General features: G+C 43.9%; 1 protein-coding gene across 1 annotated transcript; it reads right to left on the bottom strand.

Annotated features, from left to right (window-relative positions):
- Nucleotides 1-4,062: 4,062 nt before the first annotated feature.
- Nucleotides 4,063-23,376, bottom strand: MRPL42 (mitochondrial ribosomal protein L42). Its single transcript, XM_043967701.1, is given in 7 exon segments — nt 4,063-4,245; nt 9,703-9,721; nt 9,723-9,866; nt 15,850-15,934; nt 18,187-18,250; nt 20,179-20,295; nt 23,337-23,376. Coding segments are annotated over 7 exon segments (534 nt in total). The 3' UTR covers nt 4,063-4,180.
- Nucleotides 23,377-23,638: the final 262 nt, after the last annotated feature.

Genomic DNA, 23,638 nt, shown 5'->3' with positions numbered 1-23,638 from the left:
GAAATAAATCAAGAATCATTTTCAATTCTCCTCTTCCAACAGGAGCCTTCCGAATTCTCTTCCCAAAAGGAATCCAGCTGTTCACCTGGGTTTGCATAAAATCTACATACAAGTTGGAGATATTTCAATTGTTCTCAAGAAACTCACTTAGTAATGCCATTAACACAAGATAAGGCAAACTTAGTTCTGATAAAACTTTCTCCAAAAGCTTTTAGATTTCATCACAACACATTATATTTGTAAAGGACATTTAAGCCAAAAATTTAACAAGATTTTTAGACAGTCATTTAAAATGGTTGAATGAGAGTTCTCTCTCCATATTCCTGGATTGTTAATTTCTCAAAATACGGCATTTTCCCCATTCATTGGAAGCAGGTTAATCAACCGCATTCTTGACACTGCAGTCATTGCAAATTTATGGCAACAAAATATATGGGCAAGAGCATATCATTATGTAAAACTTGTCAGAATAAAATATATTATTTCTAAATTGAGTGCTTCATCATGCCTAGCATGAGGCCATGCATATACGCAGTAGGCAGTTAATCAATATTAATCTAAGGCTATGAATATTTACCCCAAGTAAGATAGGGCCAAAATTTCTGAATAATTTAAAATCAGATGTAATGAATAAATTTATTATTCTTATTCCCATGGTGACAAAGCAAAAAAAATAATAAAGAAAAAACTGGAAATAAATTTAAGATTCATGATGTGGAAAATCTTCATAGATGGAATGAGATAAGACTTACCTCAGAGAGAAATTAGTAAAACAGAAACAATAAGGAAATCTAATCAGATTTTTCCTTCCTTAATTCCCTATGGCTTCTTGAAATGATTCTAAGTCCATTACTCAAATCTCCAACTACATAGATATGCATATGATCACCCCTTTTACCATCAAAAAAATAAACATCTGGGTTTTTCGTGTTTGTTTTTTTTGCCGGGCAATGAGGGTTAAGTGACTTGTCCAGGGTCACACAGCAAGTAAGTGTCAAGTGTCTGAGGCCGGATTTGAACTCAGGTACTCCTGAATCCAGGGCGAGTACTCTATCCACTTCACCACCTAGCTGCCCCCATCTGGGGTTATTGTTGCAATGTACATGGAGTCCAGGTCTTAGCTATAGAACAAAGACAGGATCCTGTGGTATTGCTTCTCAACAGTGTTATAGCTGCCTTGAATTTGGGCATCAGTAACAATTTTAAAAATCTAACTTTCACATCACACTCTTGTCTTTTCAAAGATACAATCAAGCATTTGTGGTGACAAATCTGACAAATAGGAAAGAAAAAGGCTTCCACCTCTAGCTGGATAGATCTGACCCGAACTTTGCCAATAAGTCATTTTACTTGCCCTGCTCTCAGTATCTTTATGTGGAAAATGAGAAGCTGAGCTTATTCGATTGCAGGTGCTATCATTTAAGGTCAGGAACAAAACAGAGGACAATCAGGATGAAGGGCCTTAAGAAGATCTGTTGAAGGAACGAAGGATGTTTAGCTTGGAAAAGGGAACTCAGAAAGGTCATGATAGCTGTTTCCAAGTAACTGAGGGGCTGTCATAAGGAAAAGGAATCAAACTATGGTTTGGCCCCAGAGAACCAAACCAAGGAAAGTTTCAAAGAGGTCAATGTCAGGAAAAACAGCCTACTACTCAGAACTCTCTAGAAATAGGATGGGCCATCCCCAGTGGTGGCAGGTTCCCCGACTTTGTCAGTCATGAAGCAATTAGGTGGGGTGGTAGAATCACCGGGAAGGTCTGAGCCTAAACGCTGCCTCTGATACCTACTAGCTATACGATCCCGTGCAAGTCTCTTAACCTCTCTGGACTTCTATCCTCATCCTTAAAATAATAGGGTTGAGTCTGGTGGCCTCCGAGTTTCTTTTCAGCTCTAAATCTTTGACTTCAAGGGTCCTTTGACCATGCCAGGAATTGTATAGTGAAGTTTCCCTTTCAGGTATATACCCTCTGACTCTCAGACTCTGTGATTTAATTGTTAAACATCATTTTAACCCCTAGAATCTAAGGGATACCCAACTATCTGAAGAGTAAGTCGTTAAATTTGCCCCATATTCCAATGTTGAGTAATTTGAGTCAATGGATATTTACCAGGACCCTATCATCTTTGCTCCTTGGCCCTCCCCACCAATGATTGTTTAATCTCCAGTGAATATCCAACGATTTACAATCAATTAAGATGACTATTTGGAGTGACTTATTTTGGGGGTTTCTGGCAGGAGATGCACAACACTCACTAGATGAGAGCGCCCTCTGGTGGTTTGATGGTCGTCATTCTTTAAGAATGAAAGACAAGACAGTGCATTCATTTGTCTTGCGGAGAAAACTCTCATTCCAGAAAAAACCATGGCTTACCTGAGGTCTGTCTGGAGAATTTTAGATGGCTATTAACCTCACATAAAACTAAACACTCCTTTTGGAAGCCAAAAAGGAATCAAAATTACAAGTATAGATAGCAACTGTTTGACTATGACATATCAATAACTCATGTTTTCTATAAAGTTTACACAGCAGTTTCCTTAAAACAAGACTGTGGGAAATAACTGTTCCCATATGTTAAAGTGAAGGAAACCAAAACACAAAGAAATTTTTTTTTTTTTACCCAAGATCATACTTGTAGCTGACAAATGATCCAAATGTGAAATTTGCTTTAAACCTGAAAAGTCACTAGCTTTTTTCAATTTAAAAAATATATGTCGGGTACAACTAGATGGTGCAGTGGATAGAGCACTGGCCCTGGAGTCAGGAGTACCTGAGTTCAAATCCAGTCTCAGACACTTAACACTTACTAGCTGTGTGACCCTGGGCAAGTCACTTAACCCCATTTGCTTCACTAAAAAAAAAAACAAAAAAACCTCCCAAAAATATATGCAGACATATTTTATTGATCTAACCAAAAAAAAGTCAACCGGGTTGGGGTTTTTTTTTGGGGACACATTTATTGGTAACAAACGAGGACATCGAAATAACATTTCCTTTGTTATTTTCCAACCACTGTTCCTGACTTTAATTCACCAAATATGACTTGGCTATGACTTGCAAGCCATCTAATGACTACAGGTGTCTTACTGAAAATAGGCAAAGTATTTTTCAGTAGGAATTGTTCCCACCTAAATCTATATATACCTGCCACAAACATAACTCCCCTTTTCCCTTAAAAACTTTTTTATTTTTAGGTCCCCCCAATTCCCCACCCCAGCTTTTGTAGAATTTAAATGTGGACATTTTTCTTTCTATTTATTTTTTTGCAGAGCGATGAGGGTTAAGTGACTTGCCCAGGGTCACACAGCTAGTGTCAAGTGTCTGAGGCCAGATTTGAACTCAGGTCCTCCTGAATCCAGGGCTAGTGCTTTATCCACTGCACCACCTAGCTGCCCCCTTTCTTTCTCTTTGAAAGATTGCTCATCTCCCCAACAGAACTGCTGGGAGGAGCAGGTGTTAACAGGCCTTTCCTGGCTAGTGAAGACAAATGGGGTTGCGATTTTACATTGTTCATAAAAAAGGCAGTGAGAACATTTATGTTCTTACTATAGTTACAGAAAACACAGTGATTCTCTCTACATTTTCGGAAGCCAGCAAAATGCATGGGAAGGAGAATGGGGAAGTATAACTTGAATTAAATAAGAAGTTCAATCCCTTTCCAGGAAAAAAAAAATCAGCAGTTATTTTTTCTTTTCCAATAAGGTATCAGGGGGAAAAAGGGGGGGGGGGGAGTGCATCCAATAAGGTCTCAGGGAAGGCATTATCTCAGTGAAACAATCATCTTTTCAATACTTAAATGAACAAGAAAGTTGATTTGCGACTTTCCTATTGTACATTGAGTTATTTTCAAAGGCAAGATCTTTTGATGAACAATACCCATTCCTCATTTAAAAATTGGGGGTTTTTTCTCCACGTTTATGCCATTATCATGACAGGACTAAGTTGTGATCTCTTATAAAATGCTGCGGAATGTGGCAAGCGGGAACTAACTCAAACAGGTATCTTTAAATCAGAATGCCAAGTCTGGACATTATTTAATATGTGAACAAAAATATAATCAGAAATCTGGAAAAAAAAATTTATTAAAACTTCCTCATGTAACATCAGGAAACATCTTATTTCATTTCTTCAAGTAGTGAAATAAACAAAAGATGACATTTTCCCTCTGACAGTAAATGATGACTATGTTAGTGCCTCAAAATCATCTCTCTTTGGGAGGGTTAGGGTTTCTGCGCCGTTGATGATACCTTGAAAAGAAGAAGAAATATCCTGGTAAAGAGGTGTTATTTTGGATTGGCTACCCAATAAAATTTAGATGCGTCTGCTGTGCCATAGTTTCTGTTATACACACATATGTATACATAGACATGTGTATGTTTCTGTGTAAATATGGATATACATACACATGTCTATGTAAATACATACCAATTAGTAAAATTTAAATGAAAGTTATATATTATCACATCCAGATAACAAATATGCCATATTACCCAAGTCAGTATATGAATTGCTATTATCTTAAGACAGGAATTCTGGGAAGATGTCTTCCCTTCTTTTGGGTCCCCAGGTCAGAAAGAACCCCAAGTGCTGGAGGCCTTCCCCCCTTGATCCTGCTGTCTCGAGGACACCAATGGAGTGTGCCTTGCCCTGACTGTGTGGCCAGTCCATTGCTCTGCACGTTACAAGTGTGATGATGTGGCCGTTTCTCATTCTTCTTCTTCTAGTGTGTTACTCGCTTTGATCTTTGATCTGACAAGTCAGCGGTCTGAATGCAAAGACAGCCAAGTCACCAAGAATTTATTAAGTATAGGGTTGTTCTAGAGGAGGCCCAGGAGATCCAGGAGCGTGTCCTGGAGAGGAAGAAGTACACGGCTAGCCTGGGCCTGTGCTCCTCAAAATGGAGGCTCTGGAAGGAACCAGCCAATCAGAGGAAGGGGCTGCAGGAGCTGGAGGCACTCCCAATATGTGACATCTAGGAATGAAGAGTTTTTTTGAGGCATGGAGAGAAGACTTCTGGAAGAGGGTGGCCCCCAAGCTGGGCCCTGGAGGAAGATCAGGCTTCTGAGAGACTAAGATGAAGAAGCAACACATTCAAGGCACAGAAGACAGCTAGGGCCAAGACTGTCAAGAACACATGAAAGCGGGACAGAACAAAATGGTGACGACCCCATATAGGGACCAAATTTCATATGGGGAGAGTTAATTGGGTGGCTCACCATAATATTGAGGTTCAGAAAATAACGAGGGACCACTAGGCCCAAAGTTTCCTCCCCTCCAAATGGCCTTTTTTAAGTTATTTCTCCCAGGCCAATAAGAAAGGAGATTAACAGCCTCTTTTCCACAAACAAATCAGGTTTTATTAATGGAAATACAACACACAGCAAAGGTGAAATTAATAAAGTCAAGGACAAGGGAATAGGGAAAGAAGAAAATGGATAAGCTCCCTGGCTCGAGCAAAGACTGACACAGTCCCCAAACTTGCTTCCAGCTCAGCTAATTCAAAGAGCCGGACTTGTTTTTATTAACTCACCACCTGGGGGTCCCTAGTTTCAATAGGAAACAACTGTGCAGTCTCTCAGCAGTCCGCTGCCGGAAGCTCCCCTCAGCGAGCATTCCTTTTTCTACTTTTACTTTCCCTCCCACAAAAGGGAGGTCCTTCAAGCTGCATGTGGAGAGTGGTGTCCCTTGCCGACATCAGCAGCATATGTCACTCAGGGCAGGCCAGGTGTGGCCCGTATCCAATCATCCCTAGCCGGTTTCCCAAACAGTATGATCACTCAGGTGGGACCCCTGGGTGTCTGCCAAATTCCATGATTTTATCACACTCCCCCCTTTGTTTCTTCAAGGAACACGGAGTGTTTCCTTGATGAAACAGTAAAAAATAACAGAATATAATACCCTATGCTAACAAACAATATGTTAATAACAATCTAGGGAAGGGAGAAAGGGGAAATTCTGTCCCTCGTGGACCCGCACTCTGACAATGTCTACAGAGGAAGGGCCTCAGAGGCACCGGAGATCAACAGTGATTCAGGAGCACATGCAGCTCTGGCATGCGCCTGCTTCAGTAAAATGTTCACTCCCTGCTCCACACGTGAGGCATATGGTGTGAAGTGCTATGAGTAACATACAATGTAACAAACTTACACAATCACAGGGAATGTGATCTAGCATCACCACAACGCCATGCAATGGAACAGCAGTGGTTAAGCAACACCGAAAAGCCGAAACAAAAAACAACCGCCCCTAAACTGTACAAATCCTGGGGTCAAACTGATTATGACTTATAAACATATAAAAGAGCAGGATTTAGCTATCTGGGCTTGGGCTGGAGATGGAAGAATCTAATCAAGGGGACTTTAGGATGAAAATGAAGAGGGAAGAGGGAAAGATAAGCCCCAAATACAACTGTTAAATGGGATACTGTATTACAGAGGAAAACAAACATGACATTGGAGGGGAAATAGTGAATGAAGAGCCCAGTAATTAACAGGAGAAAATAACTGGGAACAGAGTTGGGAACAGTATTCTGGATTCATCTCTTTACAAAGGCTCAGGGTAGGGGGCATAAACTCAAGTGGGGAGGCAGCGGCAATAGGCCAAGCCAGAGTGGGCCTAGCCTTGGACAAAGGACTTGGTTGTGTCGATATTAACAGAAATGAGGGTGAAGAAAGAACAAGCGGGGTCTCATAATGGACTTGGTATGAGAACACGGAGGATGTGATTTTGTGACAGTTTTACAAAAACAAAACATTTCCAGGTTCTTGCTCATGGAAAAAACAAGCCAGTGGCATAAGCCACATAGAAAGAAATTTAATAGGGAGAAATTTCTAGAAGGAAAGGGAGAAGTCGTGTTTGCCATGTTGAAGGTGATATTAGATTCCACTTAGGAGGCAATTCTCGAGAGCCTGTTTTAGGCCCTTTGTTAAACGCTGGGGATACAAAGACAAAAACAACACAGTTCCTGCCCTCAAGGAACTCATCCTCTACTAGGGGACACAATGCGTGGATACAAATAAATACAAGGAAAGTGAGAAGGAAGGTCACTCCAACTGGGAGGGCCGGGCAAGGCTTCCCAGAAGACAGGATGCCTGTGTGAAGTTTCAGAGAAGACAAGGGTGGAAGCAGCAATGTTTCCCTGGGCCCCAGCCCATACAGGCCAGGCTAGCTTGCTTTCAGAGTACTGAAACCATCCCTAGGACTCACCTGGCCAGGAGGACCGAGGCTCAAACCTCTGCCGTAGCTTTAGCTTCCTGCAGCCCACCAGCGCACTAGCCTGGCCAACACAGAAGCAAGGAAGCTGCCCGCAAGGAATCAATGCTCCAGTATCCTTTCCATGCCGTGGCTTAATAAACATTCTTTTGTGAACTGCTAAACTGCTCTACACCAGTGGTGTCAAACTGCAGGCTGCACACTGACTTAGAAACCCCACCAATTAATGCTATCAAGGTTGTACTGTATTTTTATTTATCATGTAAATCATCTCCCAATTACACTGGTTTTGTGGCTTCTTACATCCTGGCCTCAAATGTGACACCTCCAATCTACAATTATATCATTTCATTCTTATTCTAACCCTGAATCACCAGACAGACCAGTCTGAATCAGGCCAGGCTTACGTCAAGGAACGTTATGGGAGGCAGAGAGGAGTGGGCGGTATATGTGGGCATGGGCAGTGCCTTATGTGAAGACATGAAGGCAAGAGATGGAACATCAAGTCCTGGGAACAGCTTGCAGAGCGATTTGGCCAGAGCTTAACACCTGTGAAGGGGAGTGGTATCAAATAAGGCGGAGGGGTAGGTGGGAGCCATAAAACGTCAAGCCAAGGAGTTCATTTTAGTAGAAAATGATCTTTGGAATGTGACTGAAAAAGAAGAAAAAGGGTGGAGAGACAACACGAGCATGGGATCCTTCAATAGTTATTTCCAGCTATGAGCATAGGTTTCGTCAGGACATGGGATACAGAAGCAGAAAACTAGGCTCAGATCTGGATCCTGAAGAATCCCCATCAATCAAGAAGTATTGGGGGAAGGGGGAGGGAGTGTCTTTTATGGAACTTTTTAAAGAAACTTCCCCAAAATATAAATGAGGAAAGCTAGTTATGGCCAGTACTTGTAAAGCAAGTCAGTCAGGGTGCCCACAAGCAATGAAATCAAACTCTGAGTATGAGCAAACATGAGAGCTGCTTCCTAACATGTGTGAAGTCTTGTTTTCCACGTTTATCCCATTCCTTCAATTTCTTGATGTATTCTTGAAAATTCTTATTTTTCTTTTTTTTGCAGGGCAATGGGGGTTAAGTGACTTGCCCACGGTCACACAGCTATTAAGTGTCAAGTTTCTGAGGCCAGATTTGAACTCAGGTCCTCCTGAAAACAGGGCCAGTGCTTTATCCACTGCGCCACCTAGCTGCCCCTTGAAAATCCTTAAAGCCATCCCTAAGTCTTTCCCATTACTCACTGTGTACAGGATGCCCAAACCTCAACATCACCCTGCCATGACTGCAGAAATCATTTACTAGGGAAATGAATAAAAATCTAAGTCCTAAATGAACATCTCACAGAATTTTTAAAAAAGAATCATCTTTTATTCACCTTCAAACACTCTTGCCAATTTCCATTACAAACTCTGGCAAGATTCCATTATAAAATTCAGAAAATTTTTATTATGACACTTAGCTTCAGTTATCACGCCTACGCTAGTTCTTAAGTAAATGTGTTGGATGCTGAGATCAGGCCTACTTTCCTAGGGCTTGTCCCCAAGTCCACAAGACGGGGAGTTTTCCACTCATAAACCATCAACATGAGAGTTAACGGGATTTGAGGTCTCCATCCTCCCTCCATACCACCTCAGTCTCACTCATCCATGGGCCACATCTTGCCCTTTCTGCCCCTACAACATCTCTCTCACCACAGCCATGACCCTAGCTAGTTCAGGACCCTGCCACCTCGCACCTGGATCACTGCAATTGCCCCCTGACGGGTCTCCCAGCCTCATCTCGCCCCCTAATTCACCCTCCAAACAGCCTCCGGTGTGGTTTTCCTAAGGCCAGATCTGACCGTGCCACTCCACTATTCAGAAGTTCCAGGGACTCCCTGCTTTCCCCTAGGATCACGTACAAACTACCCTGTTTGGTATTTAAAGGCCTTCACAGCCTGGATCCAACCCATGAGAAACTGCTCCTCCTCCCATTCCACAGGCCAGGCCTCGCACAAGATGCTCCAGCACAGGCTGCCCAACCACAGAGCCCAGCTTGTCTCCATTTCTAAGAATCCCTGGGTTCCTTCCAAGCTCAGCTCGAGTGCTATCTTCTACAGGAAGTGTCCCCTACTCCCCCAATGGCCAGTGCCTTTACCTCTGACCTCCTGCCAAAGGAAGGGCCTTATACAGATTGCTCTCTTTTGTATGTACTTATATATGTTGTCACCCCACCCCCCATCCTAAGTAATGTGAGCCACCTCAGGTCCACAACACATGGCAGAGCGGCCGGGCACTTAATGACTGTCTGGTGATTAGGATACTATTTCACTGGAACTCTTTCATTGCTACCTCAATGTTCTCAAGTGAGAGAATACCGCTTTAAAGGAAAATAACATTTTAGGTTGTAAAACAAAGTGCAATAAATACCGAGCATTCTTCTTTAGTTCGTCTAGAGTATGAAGGAGGGTCGTTTTTGTTTGGGTTTGTTTTTTAAAGAAGATACTTACTGCCCAAGAGGGTACCAGCGGTGCTTTGTAGTGAAGAAAAGTCTACTCAGCTCTTCCATCATGGGTCCTTGCTGACTAGTATTGCCATCTGCTTTTAATTTGGCTTTCAGCATTTGATCATAGGTTTCTTCTTGGTTATCCACAGGATCTGGTCTAGTTATAGGCTGCAAAATATGAGTTCACCATATCAAAATAAGAAAAATCCCAGCATTATTTAATAACGTCTATAGTTAACTTGTTAATTCATCAGGTCACAGTGTATAAGTGGTATTTTCCTGATAAAGCACTTACCACATCTCAAAGGATCAGGAAAGTTTTTCCTTTTTATACAATCAACTTATGGAATTTTTTTCAAATGAAGAAATTCTTAATACTTTAACTTATACTTACTAAGAATGAACATTGGTTGGTCAGTCAATCGCAAAAATTCTCAATGAGATATGAAACTCAATACCAATCTTTCATAATCTTAAAATCACTGGCAATATCAATAAGGGGACTCCAGGAGGTGCAGTGGATAGAATGCCACACCTGGAGTCGGGAAAACCTGAATTCAGATTCATCCTTAGACACTTAACTAGCTGGCAAGTCACTTAACCATGTTGCCTCAGTTTCCTCATCTGTAAAATGAGCTACAGAAAGAAATGGAAAATCTCTCCAGTATCTTTGCCAAGAAAACCCCAAATGGGTTCATAAAGAGTCAGACACAACTGAACGACAATATCAATAAACTTCAATGCTTTCAGATACCATAATTATTTCTTTTATCTAAAAGATATAATCTAGGGTCTATAGAAGACCTAAGGAATATCTCCCCAAAAGACATTATTCCCTTACTAGGAAAAATGGTCACCTGTATGTAAAACATAAAATGATAACGTAAATGAAAAAAAATCATCACAAAGTATAGTTTTGGGAAATAGTTTTAAGCAAAACCAGCTATGCTCTGATGCAATAAAAAGTGACCATGAAAACGTGGCACAGTCTTCCTTGAATTTACAATTTCCCGAATTGCAATAGAGTCCTTTACTTTGTTTGCCCACCAAGCACTTAAATGACAGGTTAACAACATGCTGTAATACTGTGCTCATTGCTATGGGGCCTACAGGACACAAGATTACCACTGAATTAAGGGATTAAGGGAAATAGACATCTTCACTTCCTCATTTCACTTCAACTGTGTGAGGATCCCTGTAATTTAAAAAAGGTGTTGGAGCTGCTGGCAGAGTAGTAACTGGAAAGCCAGTGGTGACGAGCTTCCCAAAACACAGCTAGGCTGGTCCTCGGACAACAGCAACACTGTCCAGCCTTTCCAACCCAAGGGGGCCCTTTCACAAGTGGCCCTCTGAAAGCAAAGCCTTCAAGATCCCAGAGTCTCCTCAATGCCCCAAGGAGACATCATACAAAGAGAGAGGAGAACAAGGAAAGCCTGTGAAATGATCCAACCATTCTGCAGAGCAATTTGGAACCATGCCCAAAAGGCTATAAAACTGTGCATTCCCTCTGACCCAGCAATACAACTACTAGGTCTGTATCCCAAAGAGATCATAAAAAGGGGGAAAGGACCCACATGTATAAAAATATTTATAGCCGCTCTCTATGTGGTAGCGAAGAATTGGAAATCAGGGGGATGCTCATCAATTGGGGAATGACTGAACAAGTTGTGGGATATGAATGGAATGGAATACTATTGCGCTGTAAGAAATGATGAGCAGGCAGATTTCAGAAAAACCTGGAAAGACTTAAGTGGACTGATGCTGAGTGAAGTGAGCAGAACCAGAAGAACATTGTACACAGTAACAGCAACATTGTGTGATGATCAACTGTGATAGACTTAATTCTTTTCAGCAGCTCAATGACCCAAGACAATTTCAAAGAACTCATGATGGAAAATGTTCTCCACATTCAGAAAAAAGAACTATGGAATTTGAATGCAGATTGAACCATACTGTTTCTACCTTTTTTTTTTTTTGAGGTTTTCCCCTTGTGTTCTGATTCTTCTTTCACAACATGACTAATGCATAAATACATTTAATGTGATTGTACATATATAACCTATTATCAGATTACTTTCTGGTCTTGGGGACAGGGGTGGGAAGGGAGGGAGGAATAAAAATTTGGAACCAAAAATCTTATGAAAAAAATGTTGAAAACTATCTTTACAGGTTTTGTTTTTGTTTTTGAAGGGCAATGGTGGTTAAGTGACTTGCCTTGGGTCACACAGCTAGTAAGTGTCAAGTGTCTGAGGCCAGATTTGAACTCAGGTACTCCTGAATCCAGGGCCAGTGCTTTATCCATTGCACCACCTAGCTGCCCCACTATCTTTACATGTAACTAGAAAATAATAAAATACTTTTATGATTTAAAAAAGAAAAATCAACATTTTTCTCTCTATTTAGCAGTAGGATTGGCCCAACATATAAGAAATCTCCCTAATTTTAAGAAGATGGAAAATATGTTTATTTTTAAATAAAGATAAAAAAACTGATTAATGATTTGGTTCAAGTCACACAATGAGCCTGTGGCACACTCAGAAACTGAACCATTATCTGATTCTCAGGCACCATTTAATCTACTTTACTGAACCTCAAGGAGAGAACATGTGAAAAATTTTAGTAAAATAGGAGAAAGGGGGGAAGGAAAGGAAATAAGCATTTATATGCCTACTATGTGCCAAATACTGGGCTAATTTTTTTTTACAAATGCTTTTTTACAATTTTTTTGTTTTAAAAAATTATATGATAATTCTTTTTAACAAAAATTGCATTTGATCCTCACAATAACCCTGGGAGGTATTTGTTATTATTACCCCCATTTTATAGTTGAGGAAACTGAGGCAAACAGAGGTTAAGTGATTTGCCCAGGGCTGTATGTCTATTCCAGGCTCAGTGCTCCACCTATCTACTGCTCCATCCAGCTGCTCCTAAAATGCAGTAAGGCTGAATGTTAGCCTTTAAAAAAGTCTAATTTTGACCTTTTTTTATGTTAAAAAAATATATCTGTTCAATGCCCTTGGTATCTAATTACACTGACTTAATAACTAAATGGTAACCCCCTTCAGATTCAGTTATTTACTAACTGTCTTAAAACATGAGAACTGGAAAAAGCCTTCTGAGCACCCGTGTGGCTAAAGGCACTGCAGCTGTTTTAAAGAAACACATGGGGAGTACAGTCCAAGGTGGCCTATTGGAGTGAAAACATATGGATGAATCGATAATTTTCCAACTACAGATTTAATGGTGGTTATGTGAACACCACAGATTTATCGGAAGACTGACAGATGATGTGCATTTATCTTCCCTACTTTTTACCAGGGGTCAAGTTTGGGGACAGGCAGGGGGAGCGGAGGGAAGAAGGAGAAAAGGCAGGAGGGTTTAGGGCATATGCTTTGGAAGTCCTGAGATTCAAAGGGGTCTGGCGTAGTCAGCAAAGAATGGTACAAAATGAGGGAGAAAGAAACCTAAGAGTTGAATTACACTCATGCTTGAGATTACTTATAGAAAGTTTTAAGCCTATAAGGGATCCCTTCTTCTAAAACCAATCAGAAGAACACGATCCTGCTTCTGTAAAACAAAAACGTCCAAGACCTGCAACTGGACGAAGGAATTTACGTTCTGCTGACCTCCCCCTGTCAGATCCTGGCTAACAAAGTCTCTCCCCGCAGCTGAACAGCTCCAGATCCCATAGCAGGCGCTCACCGGGCATGACTACAGCCCTTGCCATCGGCCCCGTCCCCGGCCCGGCTCTGCCCCCCTCTGCAAACCCCTCTCACATTGGAGTCTGCTTTCCCACCTTCGCACCTTTGCCTTCAGCTCAGAAGGTTCCGCTCTGCCCTTGATGGATCTGCAGGAGTAACAGGCCCCCCCTCGGACCCACAGATGCTGACTCTACGCCATTCTAGGCAGGCCTCTCTTCTCTCCTCGGTTTTCCTCTTCCATTTTCCCATACACATGCTCCAGATTTCTCCCAGGCGCCATCTTCCCTCAGGGCTGGTGGCTACTCAAGCTACCGTCTCCTCTTCAGGATAAACTTCCAGAAAGGGTCCACACCAACTGTCTCCATGTCCTTACCAGTCACCCCTCAAGCCCTTACAATCCAGCCACCCCCCTGCCCCCTCTACTGAAACTGCTCTTGAACAATCTGTTCCACGTCCAGTCCACCAGCCTTCCCTCATCCTTATGCGCCTTGACCCCTCTGCCACACAGGCTGCGTGCCGTCTGGCAGTCGACACCCTGGCTACTGTGTCCTCTCTCTTCCCTTGGAGTCCACCAAACTGCGCCCTCCTGGGTACCCCCTGTCTAGGTGCCTTCATGGTCTCCTTTGATGGTCTTCCTCCCTCCCCATGATAGGACTCCTGGGCATGGATGCTCCTCGGGCCTTTCCACCCTTGGCTTCCTCGTCTCTCCCTCAGAGATGGATCTCCTCCAAGCCCACCCCTTCGATAACCACCTTGTGCAGACGGTTCCCAAACCCTTCTCTCGTCCTGAGCTCTGGAGTCAGAAGACCAGGGTGAGACTTCCGGCTCTCGGACTGTGTGTGTGACTCAGGGCCAGCCAAAGCACCTGGGTCTCAGGTCTGTCCTCTGTACGATGAGTGTCACCGACCTCCAGATCTCATCAGCCACATTCCCAGGACCCTGCATCACTCTGCCCCTCCTCTCACCAAACTCAAAACCTGCCATCTTTGACTTTTCCCTCCCTCCCACTCACTCCTCACACTCAATCGCATGCCAAAGCCTCTTGATTCTACCCTCCCCATGTCTTTGGTGCCCAATCCCTTCCTCCACTTCATCCTCCCCATACCTGACTCTGTACTAACACTACTTCACTGGGCGCAGAGGCAACACTGGGTTCTTGAAGGCCATCTCAGCAGACGACAAGTCCTAGCAGGTCCCACCACGCAGGCGAGGCTCCAAGAGACGGGCTATATGTGTGTCATTCAATCATGAACTCAGCTAAGGTCAGAGAGGCTCATCACCAGGTGTATTTTTTTGGTTCCAGAAATTCATAAAAGATGTCTACAGAGGTGTGGAAAACAACAGTCTATGTCTGTGGAGGACCCACGTGGACAAAATGCTGGATCCTGAAGTACCGAAGCACACGTCTGATCAATCACTCCCCTCCTCAGACATTCAATAACATACTGGCATTTCAGACCCTTTACACCCGGTTCCCACCTGATGCTGCTGTCTACTTTTGGACTGGTCTATACGGCATGCTATAATCCTACCAAACTGCACCAGGGCCTGCTCCTCAGTCTCACTATGTGAATGTGCCCCTCCCCCATCTGCTCAGATGCCACCCGCTCTGGTCTCCCTCGGACCCCTGGCTGAAAACCATTCTCTCCTGCTCAAATCTCAGACAAATCTTTGCAGGCATCTCATCTCTTCTCTTCCCATGCTACATTTCACATCATGTTTCTGAATGGACATGCCCTAGCCCCCAGGGCACTGAGTTCCCCAACATGAGGGACTGCTCTGCATATTTTAATTTCAGGGCCTGGCACAGAACTTTGCACAGAGAAGGCACTTGAGAAAGGTCTAACTGCTGTGCATTGTCATTACTGGCGGCTGTGCACCCTAGCAGAGTATAAATTTCCAAAGAGCAGAAATCATCATCTAAACGTTTAGACTTTGCTAGGCCTTAACGTGTTCTCCACAGTACAGGCCCAAGCACATCACTAAAACGTGGCTACCAGAACAGAACAAAATACTGTAGCCGTAGCACAATGAAGAGTATCTACGGTGGAACTACAAATGCCTCTGGTCTCCAGAGTGTGTCTTTTTTTTTGTTGTTGTTGAGGCAATTGGGGTTGTGACTTGCCCAGGGTCACACAGTTAGTAAGTGTCAAGTGTCTGAGTCCAGATTTGAGCTCAGGTCCTCCTGAATTCAAGGCTGGTGCTTTATCCACTGCGCCACCTAGCTGCCCCCAGAGTGTGTCTTCAAAAATGATGTCTGCAACATCACACTGTGGAATCCCATGGATGTGAATCCAAGAGCAGTAATGAACTCAAAAGAAGATCGGCCAGAAGGAGAGAAGCTAGCCTTTCCCGCCCTCATCCGTGCTCCCACCCCCCACATCCTCTACTTTCTTCAGTCACAGTAAGATATAATCTGATGGGGATTCAAAGAAGAAATGCAGACCTACTTTGGTGTGCTCATAAGGAACGTCCACAGAAGGGTGGTAGCATACGATCGTCCGGCCATCTGACGACAAGGCAAGCTCCACCTTGCTGTAAGAGAAAAGTATTTCTCTGTATACAGGGCACAGTGGATCTGTGATTAACCTAAAATTACCCGATGAGGGAAAAAATGTGGCAGGAGCAGTTACCTCAGCCAGCCCATGGCCCATGTTGGGCCACGTTGCATAGCTTAGCTATGCAACCACCTTGAGATCCAAAACTACCTAAACTGGTCTGAAACCTGTTTGCATTTCATCCCGTTTATGTTTAAAATGTTTTCTATTTCGAGACGTAGCGCCTCGTGGGAAAAGAATAGGAAAACGTTTACCAGCCACAGTACAAACTTCCTTTATTTGTCCCAAACCCACTTCCAACAATTCCCAAGAGGTGGCCCCTTCTCCTAGTCACCTGTGATTTGGTGAAGAAGGCTGTGCACACCTTATCCACACCCTCCGTGATCCTATGGACTTTGTCCCCACTCCCTGGGTGGGAAGCGCAGTCCTCATTTTTTAGCATATTCTCCTAACAGAGCTGCGCCACCTCCCTGGATCCTTCTCTGGACTTGCCCTGGCTTTGTTCTCTCTTTCTTGAGGTCCTGTGACCAGAAATGCACACAATATCCTAGGTGCAAAATCACTTGGCTCCTCCTCATATGAAAAACAAATGACCGATATCTTTCTCTCATCTTGTAGTTCTCCTGAGAGTAGCCTCTAGACTTATCAAATGTATTCTAAAAGAGCACAATTTTTACAGCTACCAAAGCCACATCTTCTTTAGATACCTGCCATGTTGTGATTCCAATCATAACTGGTGTGGCTGAGAATTAACATGAAAAATTAAATGCTAAAACAAATTATTTTAGCCAACTAAGATGACAAAAATGAAGTATGCTGTGAAAATGTTCTACCACCATTTCAAAATGGAATACTCCTAGTATCGGTGACATAAACATTAATTTTAGCAAAAATGTTTAGTGGATTGAATTAGGCAGCTTTTGACTTAAGAGTTATGTATTTCCTGCAGAATAACTGGAGTAATGGAGAGAGAAAAAAATCGGGAGTCAGAGGACCTGGATTTTTAATTCCAGTCCCCGTGACAGAGCAGAGCAAGACTAGGAAAGTTCATTATTCTTTTCATATCCTTTTCCCATTTGTTTTTTGTTTTGTTTTGTTTTTTGTTTTTTGCAGGCAATGAGGGTTAAGTGACTTGCCCAGGGTCACACAGCTAATAAGTGTCAAGTGTCTGAGGTCACATTTGAACTCAGGTACTCCTGAATCCAGGGCCAGTGCTTTACCACTGCGCCATCTAGCTGCCCCTCCTTTTCCCATTTGTGAAAAACAGGTATAGATGACACTCAAGGTTTCCCTCTCCAGATCTAAATATAGTATTCTCAAAGGTCCTTCATCCTACAGAGGAAGAAACTAAAGCCCAGAGAGATCATGGGACTTTGTCTCCCTACCCCCCTAGTGATTGTGGTACAACCTCTCCTTTCCCTTTTCCTTTCAAAGGTAAGCTCAAAGGTACAGTGCCTCTCAAATGTATGAAACGACTCCTAAGAATACCTGAAAAAAGGGGGCAGCTAGGTGGTGCAGTGGATAGAGCACCGGCCTTGGATTCAGGAGGACCTGAGTTCAAATCCGGCTTCAGACACTTAACACTTACTAGCTGTGTGACCCTGGGCAAGTCACTTAACCCCAATTGCCTCACACCAAAACCAAAAACCAAAAACAAAAACCTGAAAATGGTCAAAAGTAAGTAAGTTTTTGAACATTAGCCCCAATTCACATTTTTTAATGGAGTAGTTAGTATTCCTAAGAATAGTGTCACAAAGGCAATCTCTTTTTACTGAAATGTATTAAAGCAAAATGCTTAATAAAGTATGTATTTCAGTTTCTACACATTGTGTAATTATTAACTGTTCAAAATTAAATAATAGTTTGAGGAGTTATTTTTCCCTACTAGACATGAACTAAAATTGGGAAATTAATTTTTCCCCAAAGCTACAACACTGCTGCAAAAAGAATAAAGAGGATTTCTGGCAGTATATCCATGTCTTGCAATAAACTGAGCATTCAGTAAAATACAATGGCAGTAATTTTTTATTAACAAATGCTTGTAAACATATGCTTATCCAAAACCCACCATAATAATTACTGAAAAGAAAAATAATGGGGGAAAAAATCAGGAAAGAAAGCAGGAGGCACCAAGACAAGTAACTAAATTAAGTTATTTCCAAGATTACAACTACAGCACAAGTAGAAATTAAGGTATTGTTCCTGTTTCATTCAGATTATAATACATACCAATTGTAGTCATCTGGAAGAGGTGTGTACGTAGATTTATGGCAAACACAACCCAGAGCTCCTTCTGGAAAGACCACAATGAAGATCAAGTTAATCAGCTGTAGGGTTTGCACCTGATACATGTACATTTAAACTCCATTTTCGAATAGCTCTGTGATCAAGGATGAGAGGCTCATTACACTGAGTCAGGCTACTACCCTACACATACCCCCTCGCCCTCTACAGCTGGCTCATGTCCCCACATCAGTCCTCCTGAGGAAGTCCACCCAACATACTAGAGATCTTCTCTATGTTTTGTACCAATGGAACCCACACACAGTCTACCCCAAGGATAAGCCAGAAAAACTTTATCCCTTACTAAGGGTTGCACAGACTTTTTTTTTTTTAAAGTTAAAGACCTTTATTAACAGGTGCTTGCAGTTTGTGGATTTTCTGGGGAAAAAAATCAGGTGTATGTTTATCCAAATTAGAAATGAGGTTCTTAAATGCACAGACTTAAAAAAAATGTTTTCCCCTCATGTAGACTCAATCAAGAATGCTTCTTTTGAAAGCATACTCCCATATTACCATTTTTAACAACACAACTCAGACCCTTGAATCTTTCCAAGGTTATTTTTTTTAAACTTCCAAAAGGCTTTCTTTGAATACCTTTGATATAAAACGAAAAGCAGAAAATGCGGTAAATTATCTTTGTAAAAGAGTCGGTTTTAAATATCTGTTCAAATTAATTAACTGTGAAGTAGTGAGGACAATGATAGTAATGAGGCCAAGCTGAAGGACTAATTCCTACAAGGACTAGAATACTTCTAATCTGTCCTACTCGATTTAGCATTTAATTATATTGTCTGAATCCCGTTATCCAAAAATGCAATACAGAACGCTTTTGCATCATTCACAACCTTTTTTCTGTATGTTATCTCCCCAACTAGATTGTCAATCTCTTAAAACCAAGGATACATTCAGGGAGTATAACCCTCTTTATCCCACAATATTTGTTTACTATCTGCTGTTTACTATCAGCAATTCCAAGGATGAGACTCCGTCCACAGAGAGTCAGGTCACTCGCTCATCGGATGCAGGACAAGTTCTCTTGCAACAAGACAAAACTCTTGGAGATGATTTTTTACTTGGCAGGTGGGGGGGGTGGTGTCACTGCTTCCTGGGGCTGGGAATGGGGATGGGCCAGAGGGGATGGCTGATTCCCAGGGCTATTTCATGTGGCTCTTCTTGAATCTGAAAGGCTGAGTGTAGAGAGGGAATGGGAGTGGGGAGGAGGGGCTGTCACACCTGTGTGTGTTGTGTGGAGAGAAGGAAGGATGGTAGGCATACACTGAAGGTGCCAGTCCCTGCCTTGGCACCAAACTACCCCCTCCTTAAAGGTCTTTTTCTAAGATGTTTTGGGGGGTGGGAAGAGAGGACAGAGGCAGGTCCAGAAGAACCTTAGGAGGCCAGGCCTGGGCCTGGGGGACCAAGCCGCTCCTGTACCAGGACGAGTGAGTGGATGCAAACCCAAGCCCTTCTGGGTGAGTTTCATGGCCAGGGGCTTCCCTGGAGCCCTGTACCTGCAGGCTGGAGCTACTGTGGGAAGGGCAGACCGCGGGGGCCCCAGCTCCTGAGGGAGCCCTTTGCTGGAACATGACTCCTTAGTCCAGAATAAACCAGACACTTAACAAATACTGAGGGATAGATAAGGAGAGCTGGACTCCTGAGGCCGCCTCCACACCTCACAGTACGTACGCCACAGCTAAAAGGTCCTGCCCAGCAGGGAGGGTTTGCTGGAGTCCCTCCTGCTTGCTCACTGCAGTCCTCCGGTCCCCCTCAGCCCAGGGGCAGCAGTGAAGAGGACGAGGATGGGGACAGGAAGAGACAAAGGAAAGGAGGTCTTGATGCAGTGTTGCCTGACCCAGGCTTGGTGCTAGGACCACCATCAAGCCTTTAAGACCCCCGGCCACATATTTAAAGTAAAATACATCGGGTCAAAAAAGTACTCACTCTGAAGTGTGATTTGCCGGCTGGAGGCAGCTGCGTGGGCCAGCACAGCCCCGGCCGATCGTACCGCTGCCAGGGCCATGTTGTACAGGGTGTAGGCAATGCCGGAAAAGGAGCCCGCTCAAGACGCACACTGCCTGTGGATCCCTGCTTAGAAGGAGGAGAGCAGGCTACACACATCTGAAAGCAAGGGGACCCCGCCCTCTTCAGCCTCGTTACAACCCCCCCAAAGGGGCCTTCTCTCTATTCCATAAGGCCCATTTCTGAGCCTCTCCGAAGATCACGGCCTCCGACTCACAGAACCTCCTCATATCTATCTGATATCTGGGCTTAGAGATCGAGCTGCTGCCTCCCTGGTAAAATGCCAGCTCTTCAAGAGCATGGAGAGCTTCGTTTCTTCTCTTTGGCTCTCTGGCACACAGCAAGCACTTGCTGAAGGAATAAGGCAGCAAAGAGCTCAGGGGATCGTACAATTGCATTAAATTCACATTTTTGGTGTGATTTTCCTATTGCACAAAGCATAACTGTGGGGGAAGAGTGTTCAGGCATAAGACCGTAAGGCCTAGAGAAAAGAGCCATTCCCACAATCAGGCCTCAAGCACCACAGGGTCAGCGGTTTCTAACTTTTTCAAGGGTGAAGACCCTTCTTATTGCCTGGCCTCACACCCAAGACTACCAAAAGTCTTGGCTGGTCAGATGTGGGATTTGAACCTATGTCTTCCAAAGACAGTCAGTCAATAAGTGTTTATCAGCATCTACTATGTGCTAGACATCGGTGCCTGCAACAATGTAATGGACAGCTCCCTACCCACTATGCCACAGTGCCTCTCATAAATCAATGCAATGCTTTTAAGTGAATTTGACTTTTGTCAGTTATACTGCACCCAAATACTTGAAGCTGTTTAACTGATAAGTCATCATTGCTGCATCCTAGGGTACTGGGAGGAAGCCTGGCTCTGGAGGCAAAGAACCCCCGCTGGAATCCTGCCCCTGATGTACTGCTAGTCACTCATGGGACCCTGGGCAAGTCACTTCACTGCTGAGCCTCATTTTCCTCGTGTGTAAGCCAAGGATCACATCTCCCTCACTGAACAGTCTGATGAGTTAGTATATGTAAAGTGCAAACCCAGGAACACCAGGCCAATGTTTGTTATTAATGGGTCCAGGGATTCCCTTCCTTGCAATAACTCTCCTGTAGGTGGGACCCACAGAGCTAGTCCTGCCCTTCATCCTACAGAGGAGGAAACTGAGGCCCAGGAGATAAAAGGACTCTCTCCCCATCCCTCTCCTCTCCCTAGTTTCTTTCAAAGTTAAGCTCAAAGGCCACCTCCTAACTGAGGCCACCTACAAGTGCCCTTCCTGATCTCCCAGCTGCTAGTGCTGCCTGCCCCATGGGGGGGGGGGGCGAAAAGTCTTGTGTTAATTTTGTATTTATAGACTGACATGCCTCACCTGACAGAAGGTAAACTCTCTGAGGCCAGGATCTTCAGTAGGAGCTGAGAATACAGACAGAACATGTCACAATTCCTATGCCAATGAAATCACAGTTCTAACAGACAGAACATGTCACAATTCCTATGCCAATGAAATCACAGTTCTAATCAAAATCAATATCCAGCTTCTCTTTCTCTCTGTCTGTCTGTCTCCTGGGGCCCTCAGCCTCTCCCTTTCCCAGTGGTACAATGGTTTACACAAGCTACTTTCTCTGCTCTATATTAATTATAAATATATAGAGAGGGGCAGCTAGGTGGCAAAGTGGATAGAGCACCAGCCCTGGAGTCAGGAGGACCTGAGTTCAAATCCAGCCTCAGAACTTGACACTTACTAGCTGTGTGACCCTGGGCAAGTCACTTAACCCCAATTGCCTCACTAAAAAAAAATTATATATGTATATATGTGTGCATATATATAAACCATCTATATCAACTTATATTGATAGATATATAGGTACAGATAGATTGATATCAATCGATCAATAGATGGACAGATCAACAGATGGGTAGATAGAGATAAGTAAACAGATATAGGATCAAAGGTAAGTAGACAGAGACAGACATAGATGCCAGGTAAGTAGACAGACAAATAGATGGTTTTATGGATAGATATAAATAGGTAAGTAGATAGATGAGGGATGATATAGATGATTAGGAGGTGGAGTGTGTGTGTGTGTGTGTGTGTGTGTGTGTGTGTGTGTGTGTGTGTGTGGACAAAGAGGAGAAAACACTTTTAGGTTTGCAAAACACTTTTCTCATTTGAACCTCACCACAATCCCTTGAGGTGTGTAGTAATAACAACAGCCAGCATTGCCAGTTAAATGACTTTCCCGAGGTCAGTCACATTAGTGAGCATGGGGGGGTGGGGGGGGGGGGGAAGCACAAGTGTCACCTCCCCGAGGTCTCAGCTCCCTCACCTGTAAAATGAGGGTCTCTCAGGGAGGCTCCCACAGCTGCAAATCTATAACCCTATGAGTGCTTCGCTTTCTCTAGGCCTCAGTTTCCTTATGTGTCAGATGAGCAGGCAGGACTGGATGACTTCTGGGGCTACCTTTAAGTCAGATTCTAGGGCAGCCTGGGACAGGGGGAGGAGCCGCCAGGACTAGGCTGTTCAGAGGCAGTGAGGTGCAGAGGAGGGTGTCCCCGGCTTTCTTAGTATCTATTTGTAGATCGTAAGCTCCTTGGGGCAGGGGCTTGTCTTTTTCTTCTCCGTACCCCCAGCGTTTAGCGCAGCGCCTGACTGATTGGAGGCGTCAGGAAGACCTGGGTTCGGATCCTGCCTCTGACACTCCTCAGCTGGTGGCCCTGACCTCGCTCGTGTCCCCTATGAGAGCCTTAGTTTGCTATCTTGTACACGGAGCCAGGAAGACCACCCACCTCTAAAGCGTAAGACTCGCTAGCCCTGTGGCCCCGGCAAAGTCACTCGCCCTCTCCGTGCCTCAGTTTGCCCTCCTGTCATAAGGGGAGGACAACGGCCCCTCCCTCCCGAGGATGTTGGCAGGCTACCCCGAAGCAACGCACGTTGCTATTACTATTGTTGTTGTTGTTTCTCCACCCTCCGCAGCCCAGGGAGAAAGCAACCGTTACCTCCAAGGACACAACCTCGCTCTGTCCCAGCAACTGCTCCACGTTCCCCCACGGTGCCTCATACGCCTGCGCAAAAGCTACTTCCTGTCTCCCGTGACGTCACCCCGCTTGGCACGCCCATGGCGCGAAGTCTTCTGGGAAACGTAGTCCAGCTGCAGAAAACGCCCTTAAGGGCGTTTGAATATAGGAAGTGATGGAATCCTCAAAGGTCGTCCATAGAGTCCAGCTTTTACCTGAATCGGAATCATCTCAACGACCTTATGAGAGGGGAGACGCGGTTGGATTTGTGGCCTTGACTCCACATTCCAACTCTGAAATTTGCAAGCTCTGTGACTTTGGGACAAGTGGCAACCTCTCTGGGCTGCGATTTTTCAAGGGTCAAA

Source organism: Dromiciops gliroides, chromosome 5 (genome assembly GCF_019393635.1).
Source record: "Dromiciops gliroides isolate mDroGli1 chromosome 5, mDroGli1.pri, whole genome shotgun sequence".
NCBI lineage: Eukaryota > Metazoa > Chordata > Mammalia > Microbiotheria > Microbiotheriidae > Dromiciops > Dromiciops gliroides.
Note: the sequence above shows the minus strand (reverse complement) of the source record. Positions and strands in the feature narration are given on the sequence as shown.